At 41.8% G+C, this 27,029-nt stretch overlaps 1 protein-coding gene across 1 annotated transcript in view; it reads left to right on the forward strand.

Moving 5' to 3' along the window:
* The window catches only part of DGKB (diacylglycerol kinase beta), a 905,602-nt gene that overhangs the window by 556,226 nt on the left and 322,347 nt on the right, over positions 1–27,029 (forward strand). The window contains exon 21 of the mRNA XM_082259056.1: positions 2,063–2,127. Coding sequence (XP_082115182.1) covers positions 2,063–2,127 — 65 coding nt within the window. The remainder of the gene's footprint in view (positions 1–2,062; positions 2,128–27,029) is intronic.

The raw sequence follows: 27,029 nt of genomic DNA on the forward strand, positions 1-27,029 counted from the left end.
GATACAGTTGGGGGTGAGGGGGTGGGGGGTGGTTGGCGGGGCTATCATTAGTTTCGGCTTATGTTGGGAGGCATATTCAGGGAAAATCAAATGCTCTCTTGAGTAGCATCAAGATAGTACTTACTAGGATCTCCCTTAATGCAGTGTTACTCTTGGCGCTTGAGTAAATGCCCCCATAGGTCACAGCCCAATTTAGGCTGCAAAACTTGAGGAACAGAGGGAAAAACATGGTGTAGAAAGAAAAAACCAGCGTAGATAAAAAGTGGTGAACTTAAAACAATAGCTTCACAAATGCTGCGGCTTTGTACAAGCACAATGCAAAAGATGCTACTCTCGTCCCGAAGCCTTCCATGTGTTCCACCATTGTCTGAAGTTGTGCATTTGCGTCATCGACAGCATAATGAGTGTAGGGTTAATGTATGTGGGAACATAACACTTGTTGCTTATACAGATGTAGCTATGATTGTAAGAACAAATGTTGGAAGCAAGCTCATCATTTATGCACTGCTTTGATAATTTCTACATGGGATGACATTTTTTAGCTTATCTTAATTTCTTTAAAGCTGAACTCAAGACAAACAGCTAAATACACACACAGATCAAAAATACATATATGGAAGGCTGTGCTGGGGGAGGATACCAGCTAAAACAGACATTTTAGTCTTCCCCTGTGTTGACTGCTAGGATGCTGCAGCCCCAGGTCACAAGGAGTGATTGGTTGCTAGGATGCTGGCAGCCCAGACTGCACAGCATCCTTGGTTGCTAGATCACTGGTGGCCTAAGCTGCAGAGTGTCATTGATTGGTAGGATGCTGGTGGCCCAGACCACACAGCATCCTAGTCCTTACAATAACATTGGTGGCTAGTGCACTTGTCTTGGCCACACAGTGCCATTGGTTGCTAGAATGCTGGCGGCCTGGTCCGCCAGGGTCATTGGTTGCTAGAATGCTGGCGGCCTGGTCCGCCAGGGTCATTGGTTGCTAGAATGCTGGTGGCTTGGGCCACACAGTGCCATTGTTTTCTAGAATTCTGGCGGCCCAGACTGCACAGTATCTGTGGTTGCTAGGAGTTGGGCTGCACAATGTCATTGGTTGCTAGTACACTGGTGGCCTGTCATTGGTAGCTAGGATGTTGGAGGCTCAGCCCACGCAGTGTCGCTGGTTGCTAGGATTCTCATGGCCTGGGCCACACAGCGTTATTGATTGCTAGGATGCTGGTGCCTGGGCTGCACAGCATCATTGGTTTCTGGTGGGCCTGATGGCCTGGGCTGCAGACTGGTGACCTGGGCTGGCCTGCACAACGTCATTGAATGTTATGGAGCACATGAGTCATGACCAGGGGCTGAACATACACAAGACTAAGCATGCACTGAAGACAGTGTCCAATTCTGACACTCTGGCCTCAGTGCCACCCTGCGCTGTGCTGTCTGGGGCAGCCTCCTCAATTGCTCTGATGCGCAGCACAGCCATTCCACAAACTGTGACTGAATAGTGAAGAACATAATGACCTCATCTCTCTGGTCTCTCCTTCTGTCATAAAGTTCCTTGTTAGCACATGACCACTGCAGCACAACTGATTAGCTATTTGTGCTGCTTCTCCCTTTCCCTGTCTGAGCTCTGTTGTACAGGGGCTGCAACAGGCTGATACCAAGTCAAATTTATGTACTTACACTGCTTCTATTAAAAAAAAATGATATATATTTAACGATATATTATTAAACAAAGAGATGCTTTGATTTGTGTCTCTTATACATGTCGGGAGTTCAGCACTCATTTTGTTTTAGTCTTGCAACCTGGGTATCCAGTGATAAACTCTGTGGGACTTGCTGAAATAGTGACATCACTGCAGCTGTTAAGAAATAGTGATGTCACCATGCTGTTTGTGGTTACATCGGGTCAGTCCACCTTCGCTGAGGCATCTGCACAATGTGAATCTACAGAATGAATTTGATAGATTCCAAGTACATAAATCATCATTATGCAGTTAAATTGCATGACAACACCACCTTTCTACTAGAAAAAATAGAAATGGTTGTAAAAATATATATTTTTTTCTTTCTATAGGATGCATCAATAGCTCACAGATTTCACATGATGCGAGAAAAACATCCAGAAAAGTTCAACAGTAGGTAAGACTTGAAGATACTTGCGTGCGATAAATGGTTCTTGTAATGGTTCTATTTATTATATTCATCTGGTGGTGTCCAGTTTAGTGTTTCTCAACTTTTTTCCAGTTACGACAATCTTTAAAAGTTTGCAAAATCTCAAGGCACCCCAGTCTGAAATGTAAAAAGGTAAATGGAACTTATCAATGGAAAACCTGAGCCTGGGATGATGCACACAACCATCTTGATGAAAATAACTCAGAAGTTCATATAATATAATAGAAGTTCAGAAAATAAGTCAGAAGCTCCCCTTCAGAGGTCCTGGAGTCACATCAGTGGTCCCTATCACATGAGAGCCCCCCCCCCCTTATTATCAGAGGCCCCCCCCCCCATCACATCAGAGTTCTCCCCAACTCATCAGAAGCCCCTTTTCATATCAGAGGTCCTACCTTTACATCAGAGCTTCCCATTTCACTTCAGAAGCTTCCATTCACATCAGAGGCTCCCTTTCACAACAGCTGCCCCTGTTCACATCACAGGTCCCTCCTTCACATCAGAGCCCCCCCCCCCCCCATCACAACAGATTTCCCTTACAAGACATCAGAAGCCCCTCTTCACATTCGAGGTCCCCCTTCACATCAGAGGTCTCCTAATCACATTAGAGTTCTCCCCAACTCATTATAAGCCCCCCTTCACATCAGAGGTCTCCTAATCACAATAGAGTTCTCCCCAACTCATCAGAACTCCCTCTTCACATCAGAGGTCTCCACATCACATTATAGTTCTCCCCAACTCATCAGAAGCCCCTCTTCACATCAGAGGTCTCCACATCACATTATAGTTCTCCCCAACTCATCAGAAGCCCCTCTTCACATCAGAGGTCCCCCTTCACATCAGAGGTCTCCTAATCACATTTGAGTTCTCCCCAACTCATCATAAGCCCCTCTTCACATCAGAGGTCCCCCCTTCATATCAGAGGTCTCCCCATCACATTATAGTTCACCCCAACTCATCAGAAGCCCCTCTTCACATCAGAGGTCCCCCTTCGTCTCAGAGGTTTCCCCATCACATTAGAGTTCTCCCCAACTCATCAGAAGCCCCTCTTCACATCAGAGGTCCCCCTTCACATCAGGGTCTCCCCATCACATTTGAGTTCTCCCCAACTCATCATAAGCCCCTCTTCATATCAGAGGTCCCCCTTCGTATCAGAGGTTTCCCCATCACATTAGAGTTCTCCCCAACTCATCAGAAGCCCCTCTTCACATCAGAGGTCCCCCTTCACATCAGAGGTCTCCGCATCACATTATAGTTCTTCCCAACTCATCAGAAGCCTCTCTTCACATCAGAAGTCCCCCTTCGTATCAGAGGTTTCTCCATCACATTATAGTTCTCCCCAACTCATCAGAAGCCTGTCTTCACATCAGAGGTCCCCCTTTACATCAGAGGTCTCCCCATCACATTATAGTTCTCCCCAACTCATCAGAAGCCTCTCTTCACATCAGAGGTCTCCCCATCAGATTATAGTTCTCCCCAACTCATCAGAAGCCTCTCTTCACATCTGAGGTCCCCCTTCATATCAGAGGTCCCCCATGATGTTAGAGTTCTCCCCAACTCATCAGAAGCCCCTCTTCACATCTGAGGTCCCCCTTCACATCAGAGATTTCCCCTTTATATTTGAGTTCTCCCCAACTCATCAGAAGCCCCTCTTCACATCTGAGGTCCCCCTTCACATCAGAAATATCCCCTTTATATTAGATTTCTCCCCAACTCATCAGAAGCCCCTCTTTACATCAGAGGTTCCCCTTTCAATTCAGAAGCTACCCTTAACATCAAAGTTCTCCTCTATCACATCGGAGCCCTCCCCCTTCATGTCAATGGCCCCCAATCATATTGGAAATCCCACCTTTACTGCAGAGTACCTCCAAACACATCAGATTTCCTTCATCACAGAGTTTCTCCCATCACAAAGCCCCATAAATCACACAGCCTCTATCACACGGTGTCCTCTTCACACCAGAACCCTACTTTTTGGCTCCAGCAGCACGTCAGAACATTGGAGGTAGAGCAAGTTAAGAGGAGCCAGACTTCCATCCTCTCCTGAATGCGTGGGGTGGCGCTGTGTGCTACCTGCCCTGGATCAGTATCATGAGTTGCCATGGTGCAGACGGTTGGTCACAAACATCATATCAAAGAATGACGCCATGTTTACTGCACTAAAGCGTCATTGGTTAGTTATGGTCCTAGTGGCTGGCCCATCAACACCATGTGATTCATGGTCACGGATCCACATGATCACTGATCCAGGGCAACCCGGGGGAACCCAAACGGCAGCCCAGTTGAGTAACACTGGTCTAGTTCCATCTATATATGTAACATCTAACAGTCATCCTTTGTCTATGGGGCATTGATGATGACACAGTTTAGATTGTGAGGACTTGGTGAGAACAATCAACTTATTACAGCATATGATGTTTTTTAGGCCAAAGTTACACACCTGTGACATGTAAATGATCTGATTTCCATTGAAACAGAAGACCAACATTTCAGAGTTTACATCTAGGTCTCTTGATTAGATTTTGCATAGGTGAAACTCATTTTTATTTGCTCTTGCAGACTTGTATCAATTCGATGCAAATGACCCGCAGTGATTTTCGCGGCGGCAATTTGATCACAAAACACTTAATAATAGTTTATAGTTTATTGTTTTGCATTTTGATGTAGGGCAGGCAAATGTCCTTCCTCTCTTACAGTGAAATCATTCTATTATTTGTGACTAATACTATAATGATTAGCCTGATGTGGCAGCATTAGCAAATAGAGAACATGGCAAGCACTCAATCCATTTCACAATGGGAAAGTAGCTTTACCATGGGGGTGGTTGTTTGCAGGCACTGAATATTTTATCTTTTTTTTTTCTTCTAAATATTAACATTTTTTTCAGGATTTTAAATATGACAATAGTATCTTAGGACCGGCGGATGGATATTTGGATATTTCTGTAGTACGTAAAATTGTGTGACCACATACCAGGACTTTTATGTGCCAATCGTTAATCTTAATTTATTTTCTTTAATCTATTTTTTTTATTTATTTATTTATTTTTTGAGGGGTTGATTATGGCGATCGCCTCCGGATCGCCCCAAAGAAGCTCCGGACCCTTTTTCTAGGTCGGAGCGACTTGTGTCGCTCCTATTAGAACGGGTCCGCAGCTTCCCTATGGGAGGCGACCTGCCGCGACCTGTGAGGCGACCAGGTCGCCTCACAGGTCGCCCTAGTGTGAACCGGCACTTAGAGTCATTTGGCTTATTGCACTTAGCTTTTATGAAAAAACATAAATATGAAGAACACTAAGTTCGCCTTTTGAAAAATAATTAATGAAATAAATGCACAATTTTTTGCAGGTAAATAAATGGGCCTTTATTTTTTTTCTAAGGAGCCTGCAGAGCATTGCACCTGCAGTGCAATGTCAGGCTCCTGCAGACTCTCAGGATAGCTTCCTGCCCGTACCTCTGATGCAAGCAGGCAGTTACTTGAAGGCAGGAAGATCACTGAACTACAAGTGTGCTCACCAGTGCCCCCCATGGTTCATTGAGAAACTACAAGCCGTCAACTGCAATGGCTGATGGAACTTGTAGTCTATTCATTCACAGTAAACCGTGAATAAATTGCATGGCCATGTGGGAGGATCCCTGTAATGGCCACTATGTTTTTAAATTGTCAGGGAGAAGATCCCCCACCTGCTTTTATGGGGGGGGGGGGGTGAAGGAGCAGATGCTGGAACATGTTACATGTGTCACCCTAAAAATGTCTGGAACATGTCACATGTTCCTAAGTTTAACTTATGCTTTAAAGCAGGGATTCCCAAACTACGGCCCTCCAGTTGTTCAGGAACTACAATTTCCATCATGCCTAGACATGTCTGTGATTGCCAGAGTTTTACAATGCCTCATGGGATGTGTAGTTCTGCATCAACTGCAGGACCGTAGTTACTTTGGGAACCCATGCTTTAAAGTATAACTAAAGGCAAAACGTTTTTTTTTCCTTTTGGATAGAGTGAAGAGGGATAAAAAAAAAAACACAAGTCAGGTTATATTGCTATTTGTTCCACCCATTAGGGAGATTTACCCTCTTTATTTGCCCTGTTTATCGTTATCATCAAAAGTGAAAGTAAGAGAAAACCCCATATTTTTGGGTTGTCCCCAGAACAGTAATAGAGGGGCATTCTTCTAAAGGGACACTAGTTCTGGTGACCTGGGGGGCCCCAACAGATTCGCTTAATTTGCAGGAATTTCCTCTCATTTCCTGTTTTTGCTATGGGATGGGAAATTAAGGTAAATTTCCCCAAAGAGAAACAGATGGCAAAAAAAAAACCAGGGATCCTATTCTATCGAACATGGAAAAAAGTGTTGCCTAAAGTTCTACTTTAATTTGTGTTGTCACTTGGCATAATTTTAAAAGATTATTGGTTCCATGCTGCTGGCTCTGCAAAGTGGTGTTGACTATGCAAGTACCATCAGATGGGAATCACAGCTAAGAGAACCCCAAGCATCCCCTGGAGGAACCCTGTGATTCTATGGAACCCTGGTTGAGTATGGCACTATGTATCATTAACATATACTGTAAAACCTTGGATTGCGAGTAACATGGTCTACGAGGGTTATGCAAGACGAGCAAATTGATATATGAGCGATATCTTGTTATGTGAGTAGCGTTGAGTAGTATGATCACAGTTTTAACGTAAAAAAAAAAAGTGGAATGACACTCACAATGTTAAAAACAATATCCAGCATTAAGGAGTCTGGTGCTCATCCGTGTAAAGCAGCTGGTGTATACAGTACGCGGCCAGAGGTCCGGGGGTGCTGGTGGCTCCCATCGCTTCCTGGAGAACTCAGAGACACTCAGAGGCACTACCAGCTGGGTTGGGTGGGCATAGTGCACGTTCAGAGCACCCGGAAGTGACGTCACCAGTTCCCCAGTGTCTCTGAGTATCTCCGAGTTCTCCAGGACACACTGGGAGCCACCAGCACCCGGACCTCTGTCCACTGTATACATCAGCAGCTTTCTGTGGATGAGCTAACTGGAGAACTCGGAGACACTTAGAGGCACTCCCAGCTGGGTTGGGTGGGCATAGTGCTCGTTCAGAGCAACCGGAAGTGACGTCACCAGTTCCCCAGTGTCTCTGAGTATCTCCGAGTTCTCCAGGACACGCTGGGAGCCACCAGCGCCCTGGACCTCTGTCCACTGTATACATCAGCAACCTTCTGCGGATGAGCACCAGACTCCTTAATGCTATATATTGTTTTTAACATTGTTAGTGTCCACTTTTTTTACATTGAAACTGTGATCATACTACAGTACACTTAGTTGGAGCTGTTCTTTTTGTTCTTTGTGTCACCTGATTAGGACTTTTCAACTGAAACAACCCCTGTTAAATCATTTTTATATGAATAAATGGTTGCGGAAGGAATCATCTGAATTTCCCTTATTTGTGTATGGGAAACTTTGCTTTGATATACAAGGGTTTTGGATTACAAACACATTTCTGGGACGAATTATACAAGGTTTTACTGTAGTTTGTTTTCAATAAAATACTTTTTTTCCACCTCTTTTCATTTTTTGTTGCATCTCAGTGTTGCTGATTCTGTAGCATATTTGCATCCACTCCTTGTCTACGTATACTCCAACGATGCCTGCATGGTTTTTCTCGATGCAGGTTTCCTGAAGGTGACAACAGTGAACCATGACTCCATATTGTGTGTCAAAAGGACACTTGTAATATCCTTTGGAATCAAAAAACAAACACAAGGGCACAACGGCCTAGCACATTATCCTCCACAAAGGTTTTATTGAATAAAAAAGATTAAAATGCTCACAAACGTGTTCTTGGTACACGCATATCCAAAAAATATGTTGAGGGAGAGGCGTAAGCCATTCCAAGCTTTTGAGGACGGTACATCTTCTGGTTCTGATGCTGACGGCAACATATTATTTTCATATGCATTTACCAAGAATTCGTTTGTGAGTATTATTTTCTTTTTATTCAATAAAACCTTTGTGGAGGATATTTCGCTAGGCAGGTGCGCCCTTGTGGTTTTTTTTTTTTATTACAGTGGTCCCAGACTACCCTGGTCTTGAAAGGGGCTGCAAGGCCAAAGAATTTAGGAGAAGCCAAGCAGAAGGTCTCTCGAAGCCACATGTGTGTGGCTTGAGTTGGTCAGAAGATCACCTCTCAGAGCTCAGGAGATAGGTGCTTCGCACTACTTTTTAATATCCTTTGGAAGCCTGTGTGACAGGGTGACAACCATGATAATAATTGAGAGACAGCGTTGTCACCTTATAACAGGAAGATAAACATAGAAAAGTGATGGCAGAAGAAGACTGTCCATCGAGTCTGCCCATTTTTTATTTATTTGTTTTTGTTTGTTTTTTTACGTTAAGGCCCCTTGTCACGTCGGATAATGCCTTCCGTCGGATAGTGCATCCGACGGACTGCGCATGCGCGGTAGATGACGTCACTCCAGCTGACTGCTCCGCTCAGTTGGGCTGACGTCATTATTGCGCATGCGCAGTCCGTCGGATGCACTCTTCGACGGAAGGCTGCGGGAAGAATCGTCCCGATCTACGTCAATGACATGCGCAGTTTGTCGGATGCACTATCCGACGGTAGATAGAGAGCGGAGGAGGGGAGAGAATCTATTTTGAGATTCTGCCTCGCTCTCTGAACATCTATTGGGACGGATCGGATTACAGTGCAGTGTATTCTTATGTGAGAAATGGCAGTAATATTGTCTGATAGAGAACACAATATTCCTGCCATTTCTCACATAAGAATACACTGCACTGTAATCTGATCCGTCCCAATAGATGTTCAGAGAGCGAGGCAGAATCTCACAATAGATTCTCTCCCCTCCTCCGCTCTCTATCTACCATCGGATAGTGCATCCGACAAACTGCGCATGTCAGTGTCGTCACCGCCAGACCAGCTGATCTGAGCAGTCAGCTGGAGTGACGTCAGTCCGTCGGAAGGCATTATCCGACACTACACCCCTTTCACACTTGTGCGACTTGTCCCGCGATTTTGGACCGCAAAATCGCATGACAAGTCGTTTTCCATTATTTTCAATGAGCCCCATTCAGATCTGTGCGTTTTGAAGTCGCACCAACTTCAAAGTAGTTCCTGCACTACTTTGGGCTGATTTTAATGCGTTTTGAGGTATATAGCCATAGGCATTGCTTTCAAAATTGCGTCAAAATTGTTTAAAAATCGCATGGCAAAATTGCGGTAAAATCGCGTCGCATAAGTGTGAAAGGGGCCTAACTCTTTTGTTAAAGATCTATGTTTTTTTCCCAAGCATGTTTACCAAGTGCCTTAACAAGGACCCTCATGGCAGGATCAAAATATATTATTTTGTTGCACGCTGGAGATTTAAAAATATTGAAAATGACTTTTGAATTAGCATTAATATCTGAAAGCTTAAATGAGATTTTAGTGATTGGGTTTGTATCTCCTTTAAACACAGTTTTCAAGAATTCTGAAAAATAATAGGAAAACTGTAATAATGTTTGCTGATGATGCTGTAAGTATGCACCAGAGAAAGCGACTAAGAAAATGAGGGGACATCTTTAAGTTGGAAAAATTACTTTTCATCTCCAAAGTTTAGCCTCTTAGAACTCCATCAGTATATGCAAAATATGAAGCATACAAACGCACAATGAGATGATGAATGTACAGTATGTATGATAAACATGGAATAGAATGAATGCATAATAGACACCTAATTACGATCGCACGCTTCACAATCAAAATGTATTCATCCGAAATCATTGATGACCTTGCATACAAAGTGAGTCTGAAAGTGGTGATCATCATGTAATAAAAGAAGAACAAAAAACAATGTAGGGATTCCCAGTTCAGATGTTACCAGTTAAGAAAAATTGGGTCTGATTAGCATCTACAAAAAAAACGCTGAATAATGTCAAATAGAATTTTTTTTTTTTAAGTTCAAATGACAACTTGGCAATAATCGAGGATCTGCAAGTTCATTTTGTTTTTAAAACTTGAGATTCTACCTAAAAAGGGCTGTAGACCAAACGATGAACATATCTTTCAGCTGAAATACAGGAATATGATCCAAAGTACAGTCAGGTCCATAAATATTGGGACATCGACACAATTCTAATCTTTTTGGCTCTATACACCACCACAATGGATTTGAAATGAAACAAACAAGATGTGCTTTGACTGCAGACTTTCAGATTTAATTTGAGGGTATTTACATCCAAATCAGGTGAAAGGTGTAGGAATTACAACAGTTGGTATATGTGCCTCCCACTTTTTAAGGGACCAAAAGTAATGGGACAGATTAACAATCATAAATCAAACTTTCACTTTTTAATACTTGGTTGCAAATCCTTTGCAGTCAATTACAGCCTGAAGTCTGGAACGCATAGACATCACCAGACGCTGGGTTTCATCCCTGGGGATGCTCTGCCAGGCCTCTACTGCAACTGTCTTCAGTTCCTGCTTGTTCTTGGGGCATTTTCCCTTCAGTTTTGTCTTCCGCAAGTGAAATGCATCCTCAATCGGATTCAGGTCAGGTGATTGACTTGGCCATTGCATAACATTCCTCTTCTTTCCCTTAAAAAACTCTTTGGTTGCTTTCGCAGTATGCTTCAGGTCATTGTCCATCTGTACTGTGAAGCGCCGTCCAATGAGTTCTGAAGCATTTGGCTGAATATGAGCAGATAATATTGCCCGAAACACTTCAGAATTCATCCTGCTGCTTTTGTCAGCAGTCACATCATCAATAAATACAAGAGAATCAGTTCCATTGGCAGCCATACATGCCCACACCATGACACTACCACCACCATGCTTCACTGATGAGGTGGTATGCTTTGGATCATGAGCAGTTCCTTTCCTTCTCCATACTCTTCTCTTCCCATCATTCTGGTACAAGTTGATCTTGGTCTCATCTGTCCATAGGATGTTGTTCCAGAACTGTGAAGGCTTTTTTAGATGTTGTTTGGCAAACTCTAATCTGGCCTTCCTGTTTTTGAGGCTCACCAATGGTTTACATCTTGTGGTGAACCCTCTGTATTCACTCTGGTGAAGTCTTCTCTTGATTGTTGACTTTGACACACATACACCTACCTCCTGGAGAGTGTTCTTGATCTGGCCAACTGTTGTGAAGGGTGTTTTCTTCACCAGGGAAAGAATTCTTTTGTCATCCACCACAGTTGTGTTCCATGGTCTTCCGGGTCTTTTGGTGTTGCTGAGCTCACTGGTGCGTTCTTTCTTTTTAAGGAAAAAAAGGGTGAAACCTGGAGCACAACAGGGGAAGGGGTGTCCAAGAAACTTTGCAGACTCCAATAGTGGACATACAAACATGTGCTAATATAATAGAAACAGCAACATAATGGTGGCTGTGTTAAAAGTCCATATACAAGTCCATATGCATAAATCTCAAATCACCACACTCTGTAGGCTGCTCTGATGACAAGTAGAAGGGGCTTGTGGCGAGCTGAAAGGAGAACACAGGCGCCACACTAAGTGCAGTATATCAAGATTTATTATGAGTTAGCCAATGAAAAGGTACTCACAAGCGTGTGTATAAAAATAGCATGACAACATCATAATAGGGATAATGGTTCCCGGTGTCCTAATTCAGGATGGCACAAGCGGTCTCAGAGCGCTGGGTTGTAGCGGATGGACGAACGGTACTTCCCAACTGCAGGGGGAATGCACGTTCTGCCGAGTGGGTAAAATGGTGTACTTTAGGACCTAGTCAGTCTTGCCCCTCTGCTTACTTAAGCCCTTGTCCAAAATGGCGCATTATCGGCCTGAAGAAGGAGCGCATGCTCCGACAACGCGTCGCCGGCGCCATTACGTATCCCGGAAGTGACGTCAGGACGGCCAGTGTTGTGTCCCCTGCAGTTGGGAAGTACCGTTCGTCCATCCGCTACAACCCAGCGCTCTGAGACCGCTTGTGCCATCCTGAATTAGGACACCGGGAACCATTATCCCTATTATGATGTTGTCATGCTGTTTTTATACACACGCTTGTGAGTACCTTTTCATTGGCTAACTCATAATAAATCTTGATATACTGCACTTAGTGTGGCGCCTGTGTTCTCCTTTCTTTTTAAGGAAACAGTTGATTTGGCCACACCTAATGTTTTTGCTATCTTTCTGATGGGTTTGTTTTGTTTTTTTCAGCCTAATGACGGCTTGCTTCACTGATAGCGACAGCTCTTTGGATCTCATATTGAGAGTTCACAGCAACAGATTCCAAATGCAAATAGCACACTTGAAATTAACTCTGGAACTTTTATCTTCTCCTTGTAAATGGGATAATGAGGGAATAACACACACCTGGCCATGGAACAGCTGAGCAGCTAATTGTCCTATTACTTTTGGTCCCTTAAAAAGTGTAAGGCACATATACAAACTATTGTAATTCCTACACCTTTCACCTGATTTGGATGTAAATACCCTCAAATTAAAGCTGAAAGTCTGCAGTTACAGCACATCGTGTTTGTTTTATTTCAAACCCATTGTGGTGGTGTATAGAGCTGAAAAGATTAGATTTTTGTTGATGTCCCAATATTTATGGACCTGACTGTATATCTTTCAGCTGGTTACCGAGCATTAAAAGTCATCAACACAACTGTAATAATGAAATAATTGAGAGTGATGCATTCTTTTTGAGTGGATTATCCCAAAACTCTCTTTGGACTTTCTTAAAATGTGGGGGTCAAATAAAAGGGTGAACTGCTTTCCTATAGGTGGAGGTATGTTTGGCGGTGTTGTTTCATTTAACACACTTGGATGGTAGATGAAGATTTTGTTGGACTGAATATTTTTTGAACTATTTGTAAACCTATTTATTGATAGCGGCACATACATTTAATCTTCATGGTGGAATAATAAATTAATTTTACTATGTACAGGTGCATCTCATAAAGTTAGAATATCCTCAAAAAGTTTATTTATTTCAGTAATTCAATTCAAAAAGTGAATATGAATCATCACAGACTGTGGAAAATGTTACATTTCATTTGGAAATCAAGGTCCCAGAGTCTGTAGGAAGAGTGGAGAGGCACGGAATCCAAGTTGCATGAGGTCCAGTGTGAAGTTCCCACAGTCAGTGATGATTTGGAGAGCCGTGTCATCTGCTGGTGTTGGTCCACTGTGTTTTATTGAGTCTAAAGTCAGTGCACCCCTCTAGCAGGAAATTCTAGAGTACTTCATGCTTCCCTCTGCTGACCAGCTTTATGGAGATGCAGATTTCATTTTCCAGCAGGACTTGGCACCGTCCACACTGCCAAATGTACCAACACCGGGTTTAATGATCATGGTATCACTGTGCTTGACTGGCCAGCAAACTCGCCTGACCTAAACCCCATAGAGAATCTGTGGGGTATTGTCAAGAGGAAGATGAGAGACACCAGACCCAACAATGCAGATGAGCTGAAGGCCGCTATCAAAGCAACCTGAGCTTCCATAACACCTCAGCAATGCCATAGGCTGATCGCCTCCATGCCACGCCGCATTGATGCAGAAATTTATGCAAAATTAGCCCCGACCAAGTATTGAGTGCATTCTATACTGTACATGGACATTCTTTTCAGTTAAGGCCCGTACACACGCACCGATTGTTGGTCGTAAATTTTCGGCCAACGTCCGATCGGCCGATTATCAGCTTGTTAGTATGATGCTTCCGACAACCGACTGCGACTTTTCGGCCGAACAAGATCTGGTGTGCAGGCTATAAAATTTTTGTTGGCCAATAACAGAACGGCCGATTGTTCGTCAGTCAGTACAGATTTCGGCCGACAAAAATGTGATAATCAAGACTGGGCATGCTCAGAGAAGAAAAAACACACGAAAAGTAGACCAGAACATGACATCACTTCTGAAGTTGGTTGTTGTTGGCCGACAAAATTTGTGTGCAGTCTAGAGCACATTCCAACCAACACAACAACACTGGACAAAAGACGGCCGATCGGTCGGCCAACAATCGGTGCATGTGTACGGGGCTTAAGCCAACATTTCTGTATTATAAATCCTTTTATTTTTTTTTATGGTCTTATGTAATATTCTAATTTTCTGAGATACTGAATTTTGGGGTGTCACTAGCTGTAAGCCATAATCATCACAAATAAAAGAAAGAAATGCTTGAAATATATCACTCTGTGTGTAATGCATCTATATATAATATACGAGTTTCACTTTTTGAATTGAATTACTGAAATAAATAAACTTTTTGATGATATTCTAATTTTTTGAGATGCACCTGTACAGTAGATATATGGTATGAATTGTTTTTTTATTCATATAATATGAAGCACTTCATTAATTTTCTATTTTCTATTGGTGGTTTGGGATTAAAAGCAGCATCCTCATTTTTTTTTATTTTTTCACATGTATTCTTACTTAAAACTATGGCAATCTATTAAAAAAAATATATGTGCTGCAGCACTTAAAGTGGTTGTCAAGTCTCAAGGTTTTTCACCTTAATGCATTAAGGTGAAAAACCTTCTGTACTGCAGCTTCCCCTCAGACCCCCCTTTTTCTTACCTGAGTTCGATCTTATCCAGACAGAGATGTGTATTAGCCCAGCAGCTCCAGCCACTGTCTCTCCCCTCATTGGACAAATTGAAAGCAGCAGGAGCCATTGGCTCTGACTGCTCTTAATAAAATCCTGTGATACGGGAGTGGGGGGCGGGGACAAGCCTCGCTGTCTATGACAATGGACGCAGCAGCGGGACTCGGGAGTGAGCCCGCATGGGTGCCCCCATGGAAATCGGCTTTCCGGGGGGCACTTGATGAAGGGGAGGAGCCTGAAGCTCTGGTGGGGCACCCCAGAAGAGGAGAATCGGGCTGCTCTGTACAAAACCCTTACACAGAGAAGTTAAGTATAACATGTTTGTTATTAAAAAAAAAAAAAAAAAAAACACTTTAAAGTGTTACCAAACCCGGGAGCTTGCAGTCACTATATCTGCTCTCCCACAGTACACAGAACATGGAAATGCAATTATTTTAGTAAATATAATCGGCTAAATACCTTTTCTCATCAGCAGTATATAGCAGTCTTGTAACTTCTATCAGTGCCTGGTTAAAGCTTGTAGGAGGGGGTTTTAGTCTCCTCTTACTGTCCTATGAGGCTGCATGATTCCTGATCCTCTGTCTGGACAGTGCTGATTGGCCCTGTGCTGATCACATGCACCCTCCCAAGAAAAAGAAAAGCTCTCTAGCAATACACCCCAATCTGAGCATGTGCAGAGTGACTCCAAAGGCTCTGTTCTATCAGGAGATGGATTGGGGACAGTGGAAGAAGGGGAGGATTGGAGAAGACAGGATCATACAGCTTTTTTACATAATGCAGAGGATTAACCCCTTAGGTTTCACAGTGAGTACAGCAAGCATGCTTTACTGCATATACATTTACTGCTGTGGGTTTAGTCACACTGTTTAATCATAAGTCCATCTGCACTTATGGTTTTCTCATAGTCTTTGTACAAAGTTCCACAAACACCAGTTGATCCTGCCAGTGAAGTCCACCTACTGCCTCTTCCTGTGATGGGATGGCAATGATGCTGCATTGCTCATTATTTAGAGCAGAGTTGTCAGTCTCCTATATCAGCACCTTGGCACACCTTTTCCCTCCCACTGCTTTCTGAATCTCTGCTGCTGAAACCCTCCTACTGCGATCTTCAGTGTCTGGGAGGGGGAGCATGTGGGACACAAATGAAGGAGGACACGGATCAGTCAGGGGTGGTAAAGGAAGGTTTCATTTACTTTATTAAGCCAGATCACCAGGTAAAAAAAAAAAAAAGCCTAGAAAGGAAAAACAACTGCAGCCACCACATCTGAGGATTGGTAAACTGCAATCAGGGCTGTCTTTAACACGGGGCAAAAGGGGAAGCTGCCCCAGGCCCAGTCATTGTTGTTGGGCCCAAAGCAGCTGCCACTTGAGCCTGCACTGTCTGCAAAAAATTGATAAGTAAATTCGGGAGGGCCCAAGAAAATGTTTGCCCAGGGTCCAATTACTATTAACCACTTGCCGACCGCTCACTGCGCTGGTACTGCGGCAAAGTGGCCTGTTATTGTCCAGCGACTTAGACCTATGTCGCTGGATCCCGCAGACCAATCAAAATACGCTTATTGTGATTTTTTTTTACAAAAAATATGTAGCAGAAAACAAATTGGCCTAAAATGTTAAAAAATTTAGATTTTTACATTTTTTTTGGGAATGTTATATATCAGAATGTAAAAAATATTGTTTTTTTTTTTTTTTTTTCAAATTTGTCGCTCTTTTTTTTCAAAAATTAAAAATCGCACAGGTGATCAAATACCACCAAAAGAAAACTCTATTTGTGGGGAAAAAAAGGACATAAATTTAATTTGGGTAGAACATCTCTCAATTGTCTGTTAAATAATTGCAAAATATAGCCTGGTCAGGAAACGGGTAAATTCTTCCGGTCTTAAAGCGGTTAAAAATACGCTCATTGAGTATTTTTTTGTCAAAGACATGTAGCTAAATACATTTTGGCCTAAATATATGACAAAAATTGAATATATTGGATATTTTTTAACTGTCAAAGTAGAAAATGTCACTTTTTTCGCAAAATTTTCGCTCTTTTTTTATTAATATCGCAAAAAATGAAAAGTGCAGAGGTGATCAAATACCACCAAAGGGAAGCTCTATTTTTTGGGGAAAAAAAGGACGTAAATTTCGTTTGGGTACGGCGTTGCATGACCGCGCAATTGTCAGTTAAAGTTGCGCAGTGCCAAGTTGCAAAAAGTGGCCTGGACGTAAAGCAGGAAAATCCTCCGGTGGTAAAGTGGTTAAAGATGGCCCTGGCTGCAATATAATACATTTTTGGATTAAATAAAGCTTTACTAATATATTTACTACGGGATTGATTTACTAAAGGCATATACACTGTGCACTTTGCAAAGTGCAGTTGCACTCTGCAGGAGCAGTTGCTCTGGAGCTTAGTAAATGAGCAGAAGCTCTGCTGACTTCCATCATCCAATCTTGTGCAAGCAAAAATGCTGTTTTTTTTTAAATGTCTTTGCATTTGATTGGGTATTCTTTGCAAAGTGAAGCCTTACCTTAGCTCTGGAGCAGTTGCACTTTGCAAAATGCAGTCTATTTGCCTTTAGTAAATCAACCCCAATGTAATGGAGGTTAACCGGTTGCCGACCGCCGCAAGTACATATACTGCGGCGGTCAGCCCCGGCCAGGCAAAGTGACATACCGGTACGTCACTAGCCTGTCACTGGCTTGTGAGCCAATAGCGGGCGCGCACCCGCCCCGGCTCGTTCCCTAACAAGTCAGTGCGTGTGACCGGTGGACCCGATGTCCGCCGGTCACTCGCGATCGTTCGCCGGGAAGGGAGAAAGGCAGGCGGCTAAAGTAATGAAGCCGCCTGTCATTCTCCCCTGTGTAAAAATGGAGATCAGACGGTTCTACTATGTTAAACCGTTGATCTCTGTTTTTACACTAGTAGCCATGTCCCATCACAGTTAGAATCACGCCCCTAGGACACACTTAACCCCTCCCTCTCCAATACAGTTAACCCCTTCCCTGCCAGTGTCATTTTTACAGTAACAGTGCATATGTATAGCACTGATTACTGCAGTAATGTCACTGGTAACCCCAAAAGTGTCAAAAATGTCAGTCAAGGGTCCGATCTGTCCGCCACAATGTTGCAGTCCCGCAAAAAAAATTGCAGAACGCCGCCATTACTCGTTAAAAAAATCCCACCAAAAATGACAAAAAAATTTCCCTTAGTTAGTAAACGTGATAACTTTTGCGCAAACCAATCAAAATAGGCTTTTTGCGATTTTTTTTACCAAACATATATAGCATAAAATAAATTGGCCGAAAATGTTAAAAAATTTTGATTTTTACATTTTTTTGGGGGGGAATTTCATATAAAAAATGGGAAAATATTGTTATTTTTGCTAAATTGATGCTCTTTTTTTGTTTATAGCGCATGATCAAAAAATCGCACAGGTGATCAAATACCACCAAAAGAATGCTCTGTTTGTGGGAAAAAAAGAACGTCAAATTCGTTTAGGTACAGCATCGCACGACCGCGCAAATGTCCGTTAAAGTCACGCAGTAAAAAATCGCAAAAAAAACCCTGGTCAGGAAGGCGGTAAAATCTTCCGGGGCTTAAGTGGTTAAACAGAAAAAGTGTTGGCATCCATTTGTTTATATCTGTTTTTTGGGTACCCCACTTGAACTTTGACCGTGGCAAGTTGGCATCTACATCTCTATTAGCTGCTTGTATGAAATAGTCAAATCATATTTCACAAATGTCTTCTGTGGAGTTTGCATACTGACTTGATAATTTACTCTGTAATGTGTTATTAAGCAAACTCAGTGATCCATTCTACAGAGGAATATTTGATTGCATTTACATAGCACTAAAAAAGGGACAGTGCTCTGCTTATTTTTTTAATTAACCACTTCCCGTCCACCCTATAGCAGTTTTACTGCTACAGGGCGGCACCTATCTGCCGAATCACGTATTTATGCCTGGTCCGGCTCTTCGGGGCAGCTCTTTCCCCCTGTGATCATACACAGCGGGAGCCCAGCGGCGGGTAATGCGGACTCGATGTCTGCCGCCACCCACTAAGGATCGAGCAGAAAGGCAGAACAGCGGTCTGACAGGAGGGAAGGCATGAATCCAGGAACATGGATCAATGCCTTCCTCTAGTAAAAGCACCTCCCACAAAGTGAGAAAACACTGGTTAGGCACACATTTACCCCTTGATCACACTACATGTTTAACCCCTTCCCAGCCAGTGTCATTAGTACAGTGACAGAGCATATTTTTTGCACTGATCACTGTAGTAGTGTCATTGGTCCCCAGAAAGTGTCAAAAGTGTCAATTAGTGTTAGAATGTCTGCCGCAATATCCACTATAAGAGCCCATTTACACTAGCGCGGCACGACTCTGTACTACTTCGGGGACGACTTGTGAACATAATGAATGTCTATGCAAGTCGCTCCGAGGTCGCCCCGAAGTAGCACAGGACCCTTTTTCTAAGTCGGAGCGACTTGCGTCGCTCCTATTAGAACGGGTCCTGTAGCAGTCAATGGACCGTGAGGGACCGCGACTTGTCAGGCTGACAAGTCGCCTGACAAGTTGCGCTAGTGTGAATGGGGGCTAAGTCGTTGATCGCTGCCATTACTAGTAAAAAATAAATAAATAAAAGTATGTAAAGAAAAATATCCCATAGTTTGTAGATGCTATAACGTTTGCGCTTATTGGGATATTTTTTTTTTTTTTGTAACCAAAAATATGTAGCAGAATACATATTGGGCTAAATTGATAAAGAAATTTTTTTTTTTTAATTTGTTATTGGATATGTTTTATAACAGAAGGTAAAAAAAATATTGTTTTTTGTTTTTTTTTCAAAATGGTTTGGTTTTTTTTTGTTTTAAGCGCAAAAAAAAAATTTTGGCCTAAAAGGATGAAAAAATTTGATTTACATTTTTTTTCGGGAATGTTATAAAGCAGAAAGTGAAAAATATTGTTTATTTTTTTTTTCAGATTGTCGCTCTTTTTTTGTTTATAGCGCACTAAATAAAAATCGCACAGGTGATCAAATACCACCAAAGGAAGGCTCTATTTGTGCAACAAAATGACATAAATGTTATTTGGGTACAGCGTCGCACGACCGTGCAATTGTCAGTTAAAGTAACTCAGTGCCGTATCGCAAAAAATGGCCTGGTCATGAAGAGGGGAAAATCTTGCGGAGGTCAAAATTTATTTTTGTCTATCAAAGTAATGATTTATTCATTGTATATATTTTTATCATGTAGGTGTACTTAAAGCTAAATTCCATGCAGATATAAAAGACACAAATTTATGCAGCTCCTTATTATTAACACATTCATTAAAGCGTGTTTCCACCTTTGCAGTCATATTTGAATCCCAGTTATGGATATTTTACCCAGTTACATTGGACCAGCTTAGACCTTTCCAGGGACAGGCTTTTTGACAATATAGTGTATGTTTTGCACATTCATATCAGTCCCTGCCCTCATGGAGCTTACAATCTAAGGTCCCTAACTCATATTCATACATACACATATTGGGGCCAATTTACCTACTAGCATGTCTTTGGAGTCTGGGGGGAAAGCCATGCAGCCACAGACAAAAAATCCAGGCAGGTAGTGCTGTGGTTGGGATTCAGTGTTGGGGGTAACTAGTTACAAAGTAACGGATTACAGTAACTACATTACTTTTTTTGGTAACTAAGTAAAGTAACTAGTTACATTACTAATATTGGTAACTTCACTACTTTACTAGGCTATAGGAGGTAACTACACTACTTTACTAGGCTATAGGAGATAACTACACTACTTTACTAGGCTATAGGAGGTAACTACACTACTTTATTAGGCTATAGGAGGTAACTACACTACTTTACTAGGCTATAGGAGGTAACTACACTACTTTACTAGGCTATAGGAGGTAACTACACTACTTTACTAGGCTATAGGAGGTAACTACACTACTTTACTAGGCTATAGGAACGCGCTTTCCTGCGTTAACCAAGCCGTGCGATACAATCGGTATTTCGAAGAATAGAGAGGGATGAAGTTTATGACTTTTTGTTGCACTTTATGTTTTATTCTGTTTTTTTCAGGTTTTGTTCTCATGTTTCCCAAAGCCTGTGTTTATACAATAAACTCTATGCAGAAAGAGTGTCATGTATCTTCTTCTACACGGTCAATTAAGAAAGAGGAAAGTAAAGTAATAAGTAGTGAAGTTACTTTTCAAATGCAGTAACTAGTAAAGTAATCTCGTTACAATTTACAGAAGTAACTAGTAACTAGTTAAATTTTTTGACTGTTGGGATTCGAACCGACAACCCAAATGCTGCCAGGCAGAAGTGCTAACTGCATAGCCACTGTGCTGACACAAGCATGTACTTACCTGCTCTGTGTAATGGTTTTGCATAAAGCAGCCACAATTCTCCTCTTTTCAGGTCTCTCGCTGGCGCTCCTGGCATCCCCCCGACTAAACCCATATCAAGTTGCTTGATATGGGGGCATTTGTGCGGCGTGATCGCTCCTGAGCTGGCTCTGTATGTCCATTGACATACAGAGCATGCCCCCCCCCCCCCCACTCTCTGCTCACTGGCTGTGGTTGACAGCACCAGGAGCCAATGGCTCTCACTGCTGCCTCTCTGTCCAATAAGGAGACAGAGAGACGAGAGAGCTGCTGCTCTCATGCACATCGCTGGATCTAAATCAGGCTCAGGCAAGTATGTAAGGGGAGCTGCATGCAGAAGATTTTTTACCTTAATGCATAGAATACATTAACCTCCCTGGCAGTATGATTATGTCAGGAATTCTGTACCAAAAGTGGTACAATTTTTTGCATGGAAATTTGGCGTTATGTATTATAGGCCTACAATTCTTAGTAATTACTGACTTAAACCTGACCAAAACAAGACTCTAGTAGACATCCCAGATGTGATAAATTTGAAACACAAATGCATGAATTATAATCTAATCAATAATATAATTTTATTATATAATATATAATATAATATATATATATATATATATATATATATATATATATATATATTATATTATATAATAACATATTATTGATTAGAATATAATTCATGTGTTATATATTATATATATATATTTATATGTGTATATATATATATATTTTTTTTTATATGTGTGTGTATATATATATATATATATATATATATATATATGTGTGTGTGTGTGTGTGTATATATATATATATATATATATATATATATATATATATATATATATGTGTAAAAAGTTTTTCTTTATTATATATATATATATATATATATAATGTAAATGTTATGTGTTTGTGTTTTGTGCCACGTTCAACGTTTGAATTTCCCTCCCTAGTTCCGCTCCCATGCAGCATTGCTGCTGCAGGGAACGGAACCAGGAAGTCCTCATACCGACAGACGAGCGGCGGAGATCTCGGCTGGTGATCACAGCAATGGGAGATCATCGCTGGATCGCCAGGAGAAGGTAAGACACACCGCTGCTCACTCTGCACATCTACCCCGAGCGTGACTCGGGGATACCGATAACAGCATGGAAAATCCACCCGAGTCACGCTCGGGGATACCGCTAGGCAGGTTAAGGTAAAAAACCTTCTGTCTTTAGAACCACTTTCATCTCCCTGGCAGTAATCCTGAGTGGGGCTCGGGGTTAATTTTCAGTACCAAAAGCGTTAACCCCCTCAGCCACACTCAGGATTACCCTGTAGTGATACTTACCTTGTCTCTACAATCCCCTGATGTCCTCCCGCTGTGTCCTTCGCCGATGCCAGCATCCGTCTTCCGCGTTCCCTTCCCTGCGAGCACCGCAACGCAGGGCGGTGGAACTAGGCAGGAAATTAAAAAAAATAAAGAAAACAAACATGATATACACACAATACATTGTAATACATTGTAATCTGTTAGGATTACATTACTGTGTAAAACCATTTCACCTCAGTTTTGTCCGTAGTGCTTTGTCCAGTGCCCTGCCTGCACTTTTACTGTTCTTTCTGCCTGGAAACTTAAGAAAATCCATGGCATCCAAAAAGCATCCCTTTAGGTCAAAAGCCGTTTTAGGCCAGCTAGTAAACAGCGATAGTGAATTAGATTTACTTGAAGAATTGAGCGATAGCGATTCCTGGGGAAATTCGTCATCAGGTACTGAAAGTGATGACAGCGACGATTCTGCGACTGAGTTCAGCGATGTGTGAACTTGGTGCTCTATTGACTGCAGTACGGATCAGGCAGCACCCCCAAGATTCCCATTTACTGGAGCACCTGATATGAAAGTAGACCTTGAACACGACAACCCCTTGGCATACTTACAATTATATCTGACCCATAAGGGTATTGAAAAAATAGTTATTGAGAGAAACCGGTACAAAGACCAACAATTAGCTACTCTGCATCAGAGGTTTCCAAGAAGCAGAAAGTGGAAACCAGTGACCAAAGAGGACATTTGGAAATTTCTGGGCCTAATAATTCTTCAGGGAGTGGTGGGGAAACCCCTGCATAAGTGGTATTGGACAACTAATACATTACTTGCTATTCTTTGGCACGGTCATGTCAGAGTACAGATTTTCCCTGATCATTAAATATTTACACTTCAAAAACAACAAAGAATTTGATGAAACTACTCATCCTGCACAAAAACTAAAGAAAATTTGGGAAGTATGTCAAATGATTCTAAAGAATTTCCAACAGAGCTATGTGCCAGAAAGAGATATCTGCATAGATGAAATTCTAATGGCCTACAAGGCAAGGCTCAGCTGGGTACAATACATTGCATCAAAGAGGGCACCATTTTCCATAAAATCATACATGCTATGCGAATCCTCAACTGGTTATATTTGAAATTTAGTCATATACACTGGAAAAGGAACAAAATTCAATCCAAAATACAGAAACGATGGAATGGCAACATCATAAGTAGGGATGATCGAACGGTTCTAGTCGACCATCGGTTTCGACCCGAACATTGCCTGTTCGAAATACGGCCGAATTCCGAACTTTTTGCGGTAAAAGTTCGGAATTCGTCCACCAGAACCGCCCAAAATGCAATGGGACAGGAACTGGGCTTTAAAAGCCCGTGATTGGCCCAGAAACATCAGTAAAAGCAGATTGGAGTGACTAGGGGGTCCAGAAGCCAATCAGTATCTAACCAGTATATAAGATAGCCCCGCCAAATCTCTAGCACTGTAATAGAGAGGCTGTGCAATAGAGTGGAAGCATTTCTGTTACTCCTGCTGCTCCAGTGTCATTTTGCAGTTATTAGTGTAAGGAAAGGGATATGCAGTGTAGTTAGGGTACTATATACCACTATAGTTAGATTCAATAATCTAGTTTCTGTAGGGAAAGTGTTAAGTGTCAGGGTGACCATAGTGTAGTTTAGGGTGAACTGACTCTGCTATGCCAGGGTGACCGAACTCTTCCATGTCAGGGTGACCGTAATGTAGATATATTTATATATATATATATATATATATATATATATATATATATATGGTATCAAAAAAACACAATTTTTAATCCCTAAAACCCAATAAATGCCCCTAAAAAGTGCCTAGGGTTCTGGGTCATGCCCCAGGGACTATGAATCACACAAAAAAAGTTTTTAAATTATTGCAAAAAAAAAAATGAGATTTCTTTGGATTTAGTATCTGGGGGGTCTAAAAAGTGTACCTGTGAAGTTTCAGCTCTGTAGCATGTCCAGAACCAGAAAAAAAAGATAATTTTTCCTAGATTTTCAGTAGCGCAGGGATGGGGTTCCGTTCCTTTCACACCTGGGCGTTTTTGTTTCAGGCGTTTATTGGGCATTTTTTGGGCGTCTTTGTAGGCAGGCATGACATCTGAACTTCTGTATAGGGGTATATATACACACACATATATACACATTCACACATATAGGTGTGAAAGGAGCGGAACCCCATCCCTGCGCTACTGAAAATCTAAGAAAAATTATCTTTTTTTTCTGGTTCTGGACATGCTACAGAGCTGAAGCTTCACAGGTACACTTTTTAGATCCCCCAGACACTGAATCCAAAGAAATCTCATTTTCTTTTCAATAATTTTTTCAATAATTGGCTCTCTATCAAAAACGACAATTTTTAAGAACTTTTTTTTGTGTGATTAATAGTCCCTGGGGCATGACCCAGAACCCTAGGCACTTTTTAGGGGCATTTATTGGGTTTTAGGGCTTCAAAATGGTGTTTTTTGATTCCAGAAGTTCGGGTCCCATTGATTTCAATGGGGTTCTGGAATCCGAACCGAACTTTCGGGAAGTTCGGGTGTTCTGGTCGAACCAAACTTTTCAAAAGTTCGATCATCCCTAATCTTAAGTTCTTTCACTCAATGAGCCATTGCTAAATCAGAGCTATTGCATAACAACAAACAACTTTTATATGTCTCCTGAACTTTGAGTTTCTTCTGCAAAACAAAACAGATGCCTATGGAGCTGTTAGGGCTAACCAGCGTGACATGCCGCCAATGGTTGGCAATAAGAAGCCGAAGAATGGAAAAATTAGGAAAAATGATGGCACTGCGATGGCGTGACAAGAAAGATGTGTGCCTAATGAGTACAGTTCATAATACCTCCACTGTTATGGTACGCACAAAAGGTGGGAAAGAAATCATGAAGCCACAAGTAGTGATAGACTACAATAACACCATGGGAGGTGTCGACAGAGCTGACCAATCAATTACATTCTACCCAGCAATGAGGAAACCGCAAAAGAAGTACTACAAGAAGATCTTCAGACATCTTCTTGAGCAACGCTTGGGGAATGCCTACATTCTGCTCAAAAAGTGACAAGCCTGTGATTCATTCTGACTTCATTTGGAAAGTTGCTGAATGTATCTTTGTGAACCACCAACACCATCAATGGCTGGGAATAGAGCCGGATGTTGTGCTGTTGGCGTTGCCAGCCCAGAATGCCTGACTGGTCGTCACTTCATAGACTGCATCCCACCAACCGATCAAAAGTCCGCACCTACAAGGATGTGCGTGGTTTGTTGCTCAAAGCGAGATGACAGTGGAAGGAAAATCAGAAAGGAAATCAGGTTCCATTGTCCCAATTGTGACGTCAGACTTTTTGTGCAGTCCCATGTTTCAAAATTTTTCATACCGGTGATGTTTACTAAACCAATATGCAGTGTCTAGTATTATTATTATTATATAGTATTTATATAGCGCCGACAGTTTACGCTTTACAACTTGAGGGTAGACAGTACAAATACAATACACTTTAATACAGTAGGAATCAGAGGACCCTGCTCGTTAGAGCTTACAATCTAAGAGGGAGGGTCAAGAGATACAAGAAGTAATAACTGTGCAGTGATAAGTAATATTGCACCCTTGTTTTGACAGATTTCAGTGTTTTTTGATTGATTATATTATTGAATAAAATGTATTATTATTCTATTATAATTTATGATTTCATGTTTCAAACATTATCATACCCAGGATGCCTACTAGACTCTTGTTTGGACAGATTTAAGTGGGTTATTCCTAAGAATTACAGGCCTACAATATAAAACAACAGATTTCCATGCAAAACAATGTACCGCTTTGACATTCAAAAATACTGACATAATCAGACCGCCAGGGAGGTTAAGAAGATGGGGTTCTTCACTATATGTTAAAAAAAACTCCTGTCCCTCCACCAAATAGTTTTGACCAGTGCACAAAGCAAGGTCCATAAAGACATGAATGAGTGAGTTTGGGATGAAGGAAGTTGACTGGCCTGCACAGAGTCCTGACCTCAACCCGATAGAACACCTTTGGGATGAATGAGAGTAGAGACTGTGAGCCAGGCCTTCTTGTACAACATCAGTGCCTGACCTCACAAATGTGCTTCTGAAAAAATGGTCAAACATTCCCATAGACACACTCCTAAACCTTGTGGACAGCCTTCCCAGAAGAGTTGAAGCTGTTATAGCTGCAAAGGGTGGGCCAACTCAATATTGAACCCTATGGACTAAGACTGGGATGCCATTAAAGTTCATGTGTGTGTAAAGGCAGGCGTCCCAATACTTTTGACAATATAGTGTGTGTGTGTGTGTGTATGTATATATATATATATATATATATATATATATATATATATATATATATATATATTACACTCAAAAAATAAATACCTGCCAGCAGCACAAATGTAAATACCCCTTTAAAATACTTTTATTCCAAGGCTTCTCTAATTGGTAGCTCTGCACAGGGTCAGTGTGCACAGTCTATTGTATTCTCTGACACAGACACCCAGAAATATTCATGAATCATGACAGAGGACAATTACTATTAATGCGGTCCTGTTGTCTAGGGACGGGTGTGTTCTGCTCTTCA

This window comes from Pelophylax lessonae, assembly GCF_965119305.1.
Source record: "Pelophylax lessonae genome assembly, chromosome: 5".
Classification (NCBI taxonomy): Eukaryota; Metazoa; Chordata; class Amphibia; order Anura; family Ranidae; genus Pelophylax; species Pelophylax lessonae.